Raw genomic sequence first — 12,218 nt, forward strand, 5'->3', positions numbered from 1 at the left:
TAAAAAGAAGTGGTTGGACTAAGATAAGTTTTCAGCTCTAGATCCATGATTCTATGTTTCCCAAACATCAAACTCTTAAAAGTTACCACCACAGTTTCACCTAGTAAAGGCCTCCCTCCTAAGCTCCACCATATTATATCTCAGTTCTATATTCTACACTGACTCTATACAGGCTTCCACTGACTTCCAAAGAAGTCATTATTATTATAGTTATAGTAATTTCTGTATGGGTCTTAGCTCCCCTTATTTTATAGGGAAGAAATAGAGTCTTAGCTCTTTTTTTCTATCTGTGGCTATTGAGAAGCAGCAAGATGGAGTTGATTGAAAGTTGGCCTTGGAATCAAGAATATCCAGGTTCCGGTTCCTCCTCATACCCAACCTGGCTGGGTGACCCTGTAGGTCTGACAGCAATAGTGGATTTACTTAGAGGGTGAATCTGTTTAGGAAGAGGGGATTATTCCAACCAGGAGCTAGTGACACAAATGAAATCATAAGTCCAGTCCCCTTCCTCCTCCAAGTGGCTATGATTTGCATTTCCAGAAATGCTTAAAAATGTTTGTGAAATTAATGAAATAAGAAAAGTCTCTATCAGATCCATCCACTCACTCAAGATCACCAAGTTCAGACAAATTCAAATCTCATTTAGGACAGAACCATCTATTTCACTCCCTCAATCTAGTATGAAAGAATTCTGTCACCATTTTTGGTGAGTTTGGTTGTGGAAGTTTGGTTTGGAGGATACTCCAAAGCACATCTAATGATTTGTCCCAAGTGGATATTGTATAGGTAATTCATCCATTTGCTGTCTCTTTCCTAGGCCTCCCATTTACAAAATAAGCCACAAATGATCTATCTTCCAGGACAACACCTAGTCCATGGGTCAGAGAATGCCTGCACATATACAGGTGGCAGCAGCAGTAGTTAAGGCTTTTGAGCTGTTCTTAACAGACTGCCAGAAATCACATTTTTTTTTTCCTTTCCCAGATCAGTCTTGGTAGTTCACCTGAGGTTACTGGAAGCAAAGAAGGATTTCTTAGCCTAAAGCTGTAGCTTATTAAATATAGTATCCTCTTATAGAATGCAAATAGAAAGTCCCTTAAAAAAAGAAGCTAAAGCAATCCAAATTCTGAGTGAACTCCAAGCCTGGGAGCAATTCAGAAGTAAAATTTTAAGACTGGGTCAAATCTTGGGACAAACCTATCTCCTCTTTACAGGTCCAGGTTTGGGTTAGAAGAAGACTTCCCAGACTTACAACAAGTAATATAGCCTCTGGCATTAAGTCCAGAAAGCCTTTATTTCTTTGTCAATTCTAGAGTTGAGAATTCAATTCAAAGTACAATTTTTAAGCCTCATTCCCCCCCCCCCAACCCCTCATCCATAAAGTTCTGTGTTGGCTAGAGGGTGAGGGTAAAGGTTAAAAATCTTGGTCTCCTGGCCTGAAAGAGCTAACAATCTACTAAATAAGACAGTAGTTCTTAATCTTTTTTTGAGTCGTAAACTCTCTGACAATCTAGTTAAATTCATAAATTAATATACATAAGATTACAAAGGAAAATAATTATATTAAAGTTCAATTATCAAATTGTATTTTTTTTATTTTTTGCAAGGCAAATGGGGTTAAGTAGCTTGCCCAAGGCCACACAGCTAGGTAATTATTAAGTGTCTGAGGTCAGATTTGAACTCAGGTACTCCTGACTCCAGGACCGGTGCCCTATCCACTGCGCCACCTAGCCACCTCTACAAATTGTAATTTTTAAGATCATGAACCCCAATTGAAAATTTCTATGTGAAGGGGTATAAGTAGGTAGCTAAACAAAATAAAAATTAGAGTATGATGAGACCAGTGGTGATCCCGAAAAAAAAAACTGATCTGAGAAAATTTAGGAGATAAAGTACTTTCTGTGGGAAACAAAGAACCCTCATAATATAGAGCTGGAAGTAGAGCTAAGTAGTAAATATATTCCAGGTAAAGGGCATGGTTGACCAGTCATTTCAATTCAAGACTAGCAGGTCATTTCAATTCATCTCAACCAAAAAAAAAAAATTAGTGTTTATAATGCACAGGAACTGGGGTACCTCTGGAGATACAAAGACCAAAACCAATAAACCAAAAAAAAAACAGCCTCTGATCTCAAGGTGCTTACATTCTAATGAGATGAAATGTGTAAAACACTTAGAAGGCATTTAATGAGTGTTTATTATAGATAGACAGACAGATATATATCAGTATAAAGTAATTTGAGGGAAGTGAGAAAGCACTAATAACTGAGAGAGGTGAGGAAAGGTCTTTTTTAGAAAGTAGAACTTGAACTGAGCCTTTAAAAATTTGGAAGTCCAAAAGACAGGGGTAAAAAAGAGAAGAATGTTTCAGGCATAGGAAACAATGTAAACAAAGACAGAAAGTGCAATGTCATAAGTCAGGAAATAACAAATAGGTCAGTTTAGCTGCAGTTTAGAGTAGATAGGCAGAGGATAATGTTAATCAATCCAGGTAGACTGGAGTCAGAAAATAAAGGGTTTAAAATACAAAACAAACCTGCAGGCAGTAATGCACTACTGTACATAATTGAGCAAGAGTGTCATGGTCAGATCTATGATTCAGAATAGTAAGGGATAGAAAGGAGACAGGGCAACAGTAGTAGGCTGTTACAGTAATCCAGTCTAGAGGTGATAAAGATGGTAAGTACCTTTTCCATCCATGTCCTTGCATAAATTCTCCACAGGAGAAACACCCAACATTCTGGGAGCTGGATGCTGCATGAATGTCATGAGTCTCCTGAACTAACTGGTTGTCCCTCACGTTACTTGAGGGAACCATCTTTTTTCCTCAGGAGTCATACATTTTCCCCTAATATTTACACAATTTCTCCTACGTAATTACTCTTTTATAATGTGATGCATCCTGTTCACATTAACCATCCATCCCCCTTTCCATTGGCTTTGAGTAAGCCTCAACTTCAAGACTTCAGATCTGTGATTTATGAGTACACACAACCATACAACCTTGCCATAAGACCCCTGGTATTAAAAAGATGGGTCTTTGGATCAATACATACAAATCCCAAACTATATTATAAAGAAGTTTTCCTAATTTAGTACAGGGGCAGCAAGGTGACACAGTGTATAGAGTACTGGCCCTGGAGTCAAGAAGATCTGAATTCAAATCCCTCCTCAGTTATATTACCTTGGGCAAGTAAGTCACTTAACCCTATTGCCTTGCAAAAAAAAAACAAAAAACACACAAAACTATTTGCTACTGATTAATTTTAAAATAGATCAATGGAACAGATTAGACAAGAAAGATTCAAGAGGGTCTGAAATCAGATCAAAATTTATAAATGCTGGGAATACTAGAAAAAAGTCTGGAAGAAATTAAATTTAGACTATCATAATACATAGCAGAATAAACTCAGGTGGATATGCAACCTGAATATTAAAAATCATACCATTGGGGGGGCACTTAGGTGGCTCAGTGGATAGAGCACCAGCCTTGGAGTTAGGAAGACCTGAGTTCAAATCCACCCTCAGATACTTAATAGTTACCTAGCTATGTGACCTTGAACAAGTCACTTTAACCCCATTACCTTTCAAAAACCAAAAAAACAATCATACCATTAAAAAATTGATGATAAGCAGATCAATTAGATCAATTAGATTTCACACCTATGTGTAGGAGAGGCATTGTTAACCCAACAAATTATAGAGGCCATTATGAGAGGGAGAGAGGGAGAGGGGGGAGAGAGGGGGAGAGAGAGAGAGAGAGAGAGAGATCATTCTGACTTCATAAAATTGAAAAATTTTTGCACACAAAATAAATTAATGAATCTAGGGTAAGAAGGCAAGTGATGGGGAAAAAGTTGCATCAGATTTCTCAGATAAAGATTTGCTAACCAAGATATGAAAACAACTACCAGAAATATCTAAGACTTTCCAATAGATAAATGGTCAAAGACTATAAGTAAGTACTTTCAAAGTACTTGGGTAGCTTGTGGCACAACACAGAACCTGAAGTCTGGAAGACCTGAATTAAAAATCTGGCTTTAACCCTATTTGCCTCAATTTCCCTAAGTATGAAATGGTTTTTGTGAGGATCAAATGAGATAATAATTATAAAGCGCTTAGCCCTATATAAATATTAGTTATTATTCTCAAAACAAAAATTGCAAATTATTGTCATCCATATAATGTTCCAAATCACTTATAATAAGAAAAATACACATTAAAATAATTCCCCCCAAAAAATTGTCAAAGGTGATAAAAGAAAAGAATAGTCAGTATTGAGGGGGGTTATTGAAAGATGAGCACACTAATACACTAGTGGTGGTCCTGCAAATTAGTACAATAATTCCGTAAGTCATTTAGAGTTATGCCATGAAAATGATTAACATATCTTTACCCTTTAACTTGGAGATTCCATTTCCAAGCATATGCCCCAAGTAGTTCAATGATAAAGAAGATTCCCTATACACCAAAATTATTATAAATATTTTTGTAATAGCAAAGGAACAAAATAGATACCTAATAACTAGGGAATGGCCAAACAAGCTGTGGAACATTAATTAATGCTTCCCATTATTATACTGTAAAAAAAATTATTATTATGAATATAGAAAGGCACAGGAAAATGTGTATCAATTGATGCAAAAGAGAAACAAGAAACTAGAACAAAGAAAATGATACATTCAATGACTGCTACAATGTAAATTAAAAAAATTAACATATAGATAATAAAAACCAAATGCAGTAAAATAATTAACAAGTATCTTTTCCTACTTCTTTATAGAGATTAAAAGATATGGATGTAGAACACACAATCTAGTATCAGTCTTTTTTCAGTGTGTTTGTTAGTTTTGCTAAGGTTTTCCCCCTCCTTTTATTAGAGATTGTTCTCCAGGAGGGGAAGGGAATTATTGGGAAATTTAAGTGATATAAAATGATATCAGTAGCCAAGGAAAGAAAGTACATGTCTGTAATCCTTATTTCTGAGGAATGCAGATTGCCTGAACTGGGGAATTTTGAGCTTCAGTAGACTAATATGATCATGTATCCTCACTAAGTATAGCATCAGCGTATGCCCCTACTCTAGATACAGAAAGGAGAGAGAGAGGAGAGAGAGAGAGAGAGAGAGAGAGAGAGAGAGAGAGAGAGAGAGAGAGAGAGAGAGAGAAATGTTCTTTTTTAAGTGGATTTTTGTTTCAATGAGAAGTTCATAATCATTAAAAGAACATAATAATTTTCTAAAGACAAGCTCACTTCTGTTCAGCTTTGGAAACATTTCATTGTTTACTTGTACTGTGTACTGATGGAGAAGTTCTAAAGATTGACTAACCAACTGCATATCATCAACTTAAAAACTATCCTTTATTCACTTGGGGTGTTTTTGTGTGTGTGGCAATTAGACAAAACTCTTTTCAGTAATTGTGAATATCTTTTCAGAGGATCTACAATGTTCTTGGTCTTGAGACAACCACCAAAATGTTATCAAACAAGACCATTTCAAGTACTTCACCATCTAAGAAATAAATCTTTGCTAGGTCTCTTCTATGATTATGCTTTAGCAAATTTAGTAAAGCATGTATCTTTCTGTATTTTTCCTTTAATATTATTAAACAGACTATTATTGGAGAAACATTTTTATTGTTCCATCTTTCAAGGTATCTTGTATGATACTGACATGCTTAAGAAGACATCTTGTGGAAGAGATATCTTAAAGTGCCTTAGGGGTGTGTGTGTGTGTGTGTGTGTGTGTGTGTGTGTGTGTGTGTGTGTGTGTACTCACACATACAATTTGACTCAAAGTGATTAGAAATAGTAATTGTTTCTATTTTTGGTCAGAAATCCTAAAGGTCTTTCCCTCCCAGACTGATTTTCTTTTCTTTTCTTTTTTATTTTTCTACATTTTTCTAGGTAAATAGAGATATTTTTTGCTTCATTTCTTTCTTTCTTCCCTGGGCTTAATCACCAAATGGCCATTGTCTCAATGGAACTGAAACCTGTTAAAGACTTTAGCTTAACAAGGTCAAGATTTCCCACTGCATCCAAGGCCATCTCCAGTTGACTTATCCATATCTGGCCACTGGACTCATATGATTCCAGAGTAGAAAGTGAGACTGATGACTTTGCACAGCCCTCTCTCAGTTAAATCCAAATCACTTGCATGTCATGGTATCATCTCCCTGATGGTCATGGACCTCTTTGAGAACAAAGGATAAACAACAGTACAAATTTATGTATATTATGATTATATATATATATATATATATATATATATATATATATATATGATTAGATCTAGATTATAAAAAGTACAATTAGGATTGTGTCCTCTACATATTTTAGTCAATTATGTGATGGTAAAGATATGGTCTACTGAGGAATGTCATCTAAAAGAACCAGCAGAACAATTTATACAACATCACTGAAAAGGCATACAATATTGAAAGACTTAGTAATTATGTCAGCTACAATTCCAGAGAAACTAATAATGAACCATGCCACCCACTCCTGATGAAGAGGTCAGGGATTCAGGATGAAAGCTGATATATAGATAGTCCCAATGAGCAAATTAGTTTTGCTTGACTATGCATATTTGTTACAAGGATTTTCTTGTCTTTTTGTTATAATTAAGAAGAGGGGAAATAGGACAGAGAAAAAATAAATTTTTGTTCATTGAAAAGAATGAAAGTAAATTTTTAAAAAAGATCACCTGCAAGCTTAACTATTCTTTTCTAATACTTTCATCATGCATGTCTTCGAAGTACATGTAGATTACTGTCAAAAACATTTTATATAAAGAAGAAAGCTATCTTAAAGGTTGGTGGTTACTAATAGTCTCTCAGTTATTTGGCAACAACTGAGATTGTTCCTCTTGCTTCTGGTAATCAAGACCCAATGCCCTCCAAATGGTGTCACCTCCATCATAGAATTGAGCTAATCCAGCTGTTTTTCTCATTTTGTTTTCTTTGGTGCTATTTCCACTTCCTCATACAACCCATCAGGCTCTATAATATATTCTAGTTCAAATGTGTTGGCTCCATTTTCCTTGATGATAAAGAGTCTGTTATATAAAGATTCTTTTAAAATTTTTCATCTATTTGTTGTTCCCTTTCAAGTCCAACCTTAAATGCTCTTGGAATAAATTTGTTTAGCTGAGTCTCCTGACAAGCTTTCTGTAAAATTGTTTTTCTCTCCATTGCTTCTTAGTGTTTATGGAGCAATACTGCTCACAAGCTTTATCTTAATGCAGACTTAAGAAGGTTCAGTGCAAGGAAACATGGAGGTCCAATAAGGTAGATTTAAGTAGAGCAGGACAGTTTTATTGAGAGGAGATAATAATTGGAGGTGGTCAGGGATGAAGGACACAATGGGATACTGAATAAAGTTAGGCAACCTGGTGGGATATTAAAAGAAAAGGGGTTAACCAGTTAAAGTTTTTTGGTTTTCATAAGGTTCTCTTCTGGGACCAATAGGACAAGGCTTTGGGGAAAAGAAATAAGAACTGAGGACTGGTACTGATTTATGCTAGTTGGGGAAAAAAAGGACTCTTGGGGAATTGCTGACTAGTAGCTTCTCAAAATCCCCCACAGGAAGAGTCTTTGAGCTATTCTTCTGGTAATATTCAGTTAGACTGACTCATTGATTTTGAGCCTCTAAACCAAGGCTTTTTATTTATAGGGTAAGAATGCTATTGTTATCCTTCTTTATAATATTTGACAAATGAATTTATAGTCTAATCCCAAGTTATCCTTGGTTGTCACATCTCTCAGTTTGCTAAGGAGATTGAGTGTTGGCCAAGTTGCTTGGTCTTCCCTTTCTTTTATATTGAATTTATATTTATGATTTATATTAGATGAGGTTCTGTTTGAAAAAAAATTTTTAGGTTCATGAAGACCAATAATAAATTGCAATTCCAGGACAACTGTACCCGGTAGAAGGGGAATTTCAAAAGCCTCTCCTGGATTTATTAACAGAATAACTTCTGATATCCATCTGACTGCAAGGAATAAGTCTTGGAATGAGATTTACTTGGCATCTTTTACCAAACACCAGAATAAAAGAGCAGCACTTTTAGAGGATCTAAGAAGTCAAAATTATTTTTACAATACTAAAATATTTTAAAAGGTAAAATATCAAATGATATAACCACATTAAAAAGTTAATATTTAAGTGCACAAAGGATTTATTTAGACCAAAAAGTTTGTAAACCATTGTTATTGAGGATCCTAAACTTGGGAGACAGGAAGATTTTTTGTTGCAAGCCTCTGTTACCCTGGATAAATCACCTAACTTCTCTGTGTGTCAATTTCCTCATTTGCAAAATAAAGGCATTGAACTTGATGACCTGAGTTCACTTCTAGTGTTAGAGCTATGACCCTATAACCTTAAGGTGTTTCTTAAGGGAAAAAATGGGACTATTCACTCCTTTGAACTCCACTTGTTTTCCTCCTAACTTTCTAAATCAAAAATTAGCCTTCTCTCATTATCATTGCCCATATCTATTTTTTCTTTCATTAAAATATAAGCTCTTTGAGGGAAGAAATTGTTTTCTTTCTGTATTCTATCCCCAGAATTTAACACAAAATATATGCTGATTAAATTATTTTCATTCATTAATTCATTGACCTTGTAGTGATGACCTTCAAACTCAACTATGCTATTTCTCAAGCAACAGAGAGATACCTGTACCTGAAGTCTCAATTTTATAAAACCTGTCAGAACTTGTGCTCTACTGATATAACCTTCAAGAAATCAGGGTCACTTCAGAAACAAAAGTGTTTCTAAATTCAGGAAATCAGTGATGTGGAAAGAGGAAAACTTTACTCACACTAGGTTTCCTCAGTGCTCCTCCCAATACCCCTAAATACAAACACTTGGCATTCCCCAAACAATAAAGAAGAAGCAAATCATCCAGGAAATCTAAGTATGTTTGTAGCAGAAAACTGCAAAAATATCTAGGGAATCACTCAGCAGTATTTCAAAATTCTCTAGTGATTAATATACCTGCTATAGATGTCCTTGGTTCTGATGAAGAAAATGCAAAAAGTAGTACTGAAATAAATACAAATGTTACTCCATACACTCTCTCAAGTTCAGTATTACATTACAGAAGCTTTATACTAGCCTCTGAGGAGGTCCTGTTCTCCAACACCAGACCACAAAAGGGACGCCACTAAACAAATCTTTTTCAACCACCATCACTACCACTTCTTCCCAAGTAAAAAGTAAGTTCCTTGAGGGCAGGGAATATTTTCATATTTTGTATTTAACTCTCAAGGCTTGCACTTAATATGGTTTTCAATTGTTTCAGTATACCTGAATTTTCATGATCCCATTTGGGATTTTCTTGGCAAAGTTATCGAAGTAGTTTGCCATTTCCTTCTCCAGCTTGTTTTACAGGGGGAGAAAATGGAGGCAAAAAAAGGTTAAGTGACTTTCCCAGGGTCACACAGCTATTAAGAGTCCTAGGCCAGATTTGAACTGAGGAAGATGAGTCTTCCTGACTCAAGGTCAGGCACCTGGCTACCCCTTGAACATAGTAGGTGCTTTCATAAATGCAATTTGCTTTGGATTGGAATTTTACACCATTCCCAGTAATAAGACAACTGAAGATCAATCAGTTAAGACTAAATATTAAAGAAAAGACTCAATGAGTTTGTGCCTAAAGCAAAAGTGTATGTCATATCTTGAAACTTCATGGGGGGTGGTGAGTTTTTATATGGGTGAGTTTAGTTTCAAAGGATGGTTATGAAAACTGTCTCCTCATTTTAGTCAGAACCTCATAAACAAAAGAAAGACAAATACAGCATGATCCTGAACTTCATTAATTCAAATTCATTTGGTTTAACCAACTTAAAATACAGAATTAATTAAAAATCATGTTTACTCAGCAGAATTAGGGGCACACAGTTGGCAATTTAAAATCTTGGGCAGGATCCCTATGTACTTGTCACTCTTTAAAGTGTTAACATCAGAGAAGCTATATTTTAAACCTTCAGTCACACACACACACACACACACACACACACACACACACACACACACACACACACACAGTGGTACATTATTTCTTCACTTACTGGTTTCATTCTTTTCTTAGGGAATGGGCAATTATCAGTTCCACTCCGGAGATTTCACAAATTGAGACCTAGGTTTAGACTCTAATAGTTACATCTAAAAAAATGTCATAAATCCAACCAAAAAAAAAAAAAAGAAAATCTCTCTCTCCCTCTCTCTCTCTCTCTCTCTCTCTCTCTCTCTCTCTGTGTCTCTCTGTCTCTGTCTTTTCTCTCTTTCTTTCTCTGTCTCTCTTTTTTCTCTGTCTTCCTTTCTGTCTCTCCCTATCTCTGTCTGTCTCTCCCTCTCCCCACCACTCTCCATTCCCATACCTAAAGAAAAGGAAAACTTCAAATAGTCTCTTAACTTACTTTATGAATGGCAATATAAACAAACAAATAAATAAGGCCATACTTAGCACTGTTATATACCATGAGAATATTATTACAATTCAAGTTCAAGGACTATATGTCCTGGGTAACCTCCAGCTAAGGTCCAAAGGGAATCCCCAAGACAATCTCAAATGAAATTATTACTTTAAACGAGTACCTTGACTAAGCAATCCTTTATCATGGTTGATCTTTCCCCTCTTCTGAGGTGTAAAGAAACTGAAGGAAAGAAAACTGTAGAAAAGTGCGATTGAGAGGACAAAAAGGATTAGGATTAACTAGGAGACAGACAGTAAGGACTATGCTAATAGGAAGCCTGGTGCAATGAAAAGAGCTGTAGATTAGAACAGCCTAATTCAAACCAGATTCTGCTACCTGTATGAGGTTGGGCAATCAACTCCATGCAACAGACTTCAGGTTGCACTTCTTTAAAACAACGGGGCTGAAACTAGACATACAGTAGACCTCTTAGCAGCTCTAAATCCTATGATTTCTCTGCAAAGATCCTTTTCTGTCTTTAAGATCCCTTTCTGATGGAAGTCTCTCTCTCCCAGATTTCTATAGGAATTGGTATTCTTTCTCCCAGAAGCGAGAGAAGCTGTATTGGTGCGGAATCAAATCAGTCAACATTTTTGAGTCAGACACTGAGGATTCAAGGAAAAAGCGAAAATAATCTTTGCCCTCAAAGAGCTTGTGTTCTGAAGCTCTAGGGGTGGAGTAGGTAGGGACAAGCCCGGCTGAGTAAACTTCGCCTTTGCGACCCTCGGGATTTGGACCAGCTGACTGACCTCTGAGGTCTTTTCCAGATTCTAAAGTTTTCGCCGGAAAAGAGAGAGTTCCCGGGGAGAAGCCCGCAGCGAGCCAGTTACCTGCAGTGTCCCAGATGGAAATGTTGTAGGACCGCCACTGCTTCAGGTAGAAGGCTCCCCCGACCGTGCTGACCGTGTCCTGGAAGCGCCTTTCCATGTACCTGTGTAGCAGCGAGGTCTTGCCCACGTTCATGTCCCCCAGCAGGACGATCTTCACGTCCGGCTTCCTCATTTCCCTGAACTGAGCCTGGGGCCAGGAGACGACCCGAGGAAGCCTCTGCCAGCCTCCGCCGCCCGCAGTCCGACTCCCCTGGGCAGCAGCTGGTCTAGAGGACCCCAGAGTCCGACCTCGCTTTCTGGAGCCGCTCCAGCTTCTTGGGGGCAACTTTTCCCCCCGAGCTGGCAGCACTCCAACTCCCGGAATGTCACCGCCTGGGGGGCAACCCAAAAGGGAGACTCTCCCTACAAGTCGCACTCTGAGGAGGACAAGTTCCCCTGCTCGGACTTCACCTCTGAGCTCTTGGGGGGGGGGGGGGGGCGGAAGAGGAAGCGCGTTTCTACGCAAAAAGGGGGCAGGAGCCGGGGGAGATCCAGCCCCGATGCCCACGTGGGGGGCCCAAATCCACCCCCGCCGCAGCCCTCTGTTCCCTGATCACCTCTCTAGGAGCTTCATCCCCTTCTCCTTTCCCTATATTCAAGCAGAGTCCACACTCCAGTCGGCCTCCAGGCTGGGCTCCTCCTTCCCCAGCTGAGGCTGCCACAGCAGCGGCCCCTGGGGACTTCAGAGAGCGGCACGATGTCTCCTCCACCCTTGAACCCTAACTCCCCTGACCTCCCCTTCCCCACTTCCCACTCCCCCACACACACACCCAACCCCACGTCTACAGTTGGCTTTCTCCAAAGTCTGTGTAAAGACAGCCTAGATAGAGGGGTGAAGAATTGTTTGGGGTTTTTTTTGGGGGGGGGG

At 38.0% G+C, this 12,218-nt stretch overlaps 1 protein-coding gene across 1 annotated transcript in view; it reads right to left on the reverse strand.

Annotated features, from left to right (window-relative positions):
* Positions 1-11,801, reverse strand: part of RAB20 (RAB20, member RAS oncogene family) — a 58,113-nt gene extending 46,312 nt beyond the window's left edge. Inside the window, exon 1 of the mRNA XM_074192028.1 lies at positions 11,312-11,801. Coding sequence (XP_074048129.1) covers positions 11,312-11,483 — 172 coding nt within the window. The 5' untranslated portion in view covers positions 11,484-11,801. The remainder of the gene's footprint in view (positions 1-11,311) is intronic.
* Positions 11,802-12,218: the final 417 nt, after the last annotated feature.

Source organism: Macrotis lagotis, chromosome 6 (genome assembly GCF_037893015.1).
Source record: "Macrotis lagotis isolate mMagLag1 chromosome 6, bilby.v1.9.chrom.fasta, whole genome shotgun sequence".
Classification (NCBI taxonomy): Eukaryota; Metazoa; Chordata; class Mammalia; order Peramelemorphia; family Peramelidae; genus Macrotis; species Macrotis lagotis.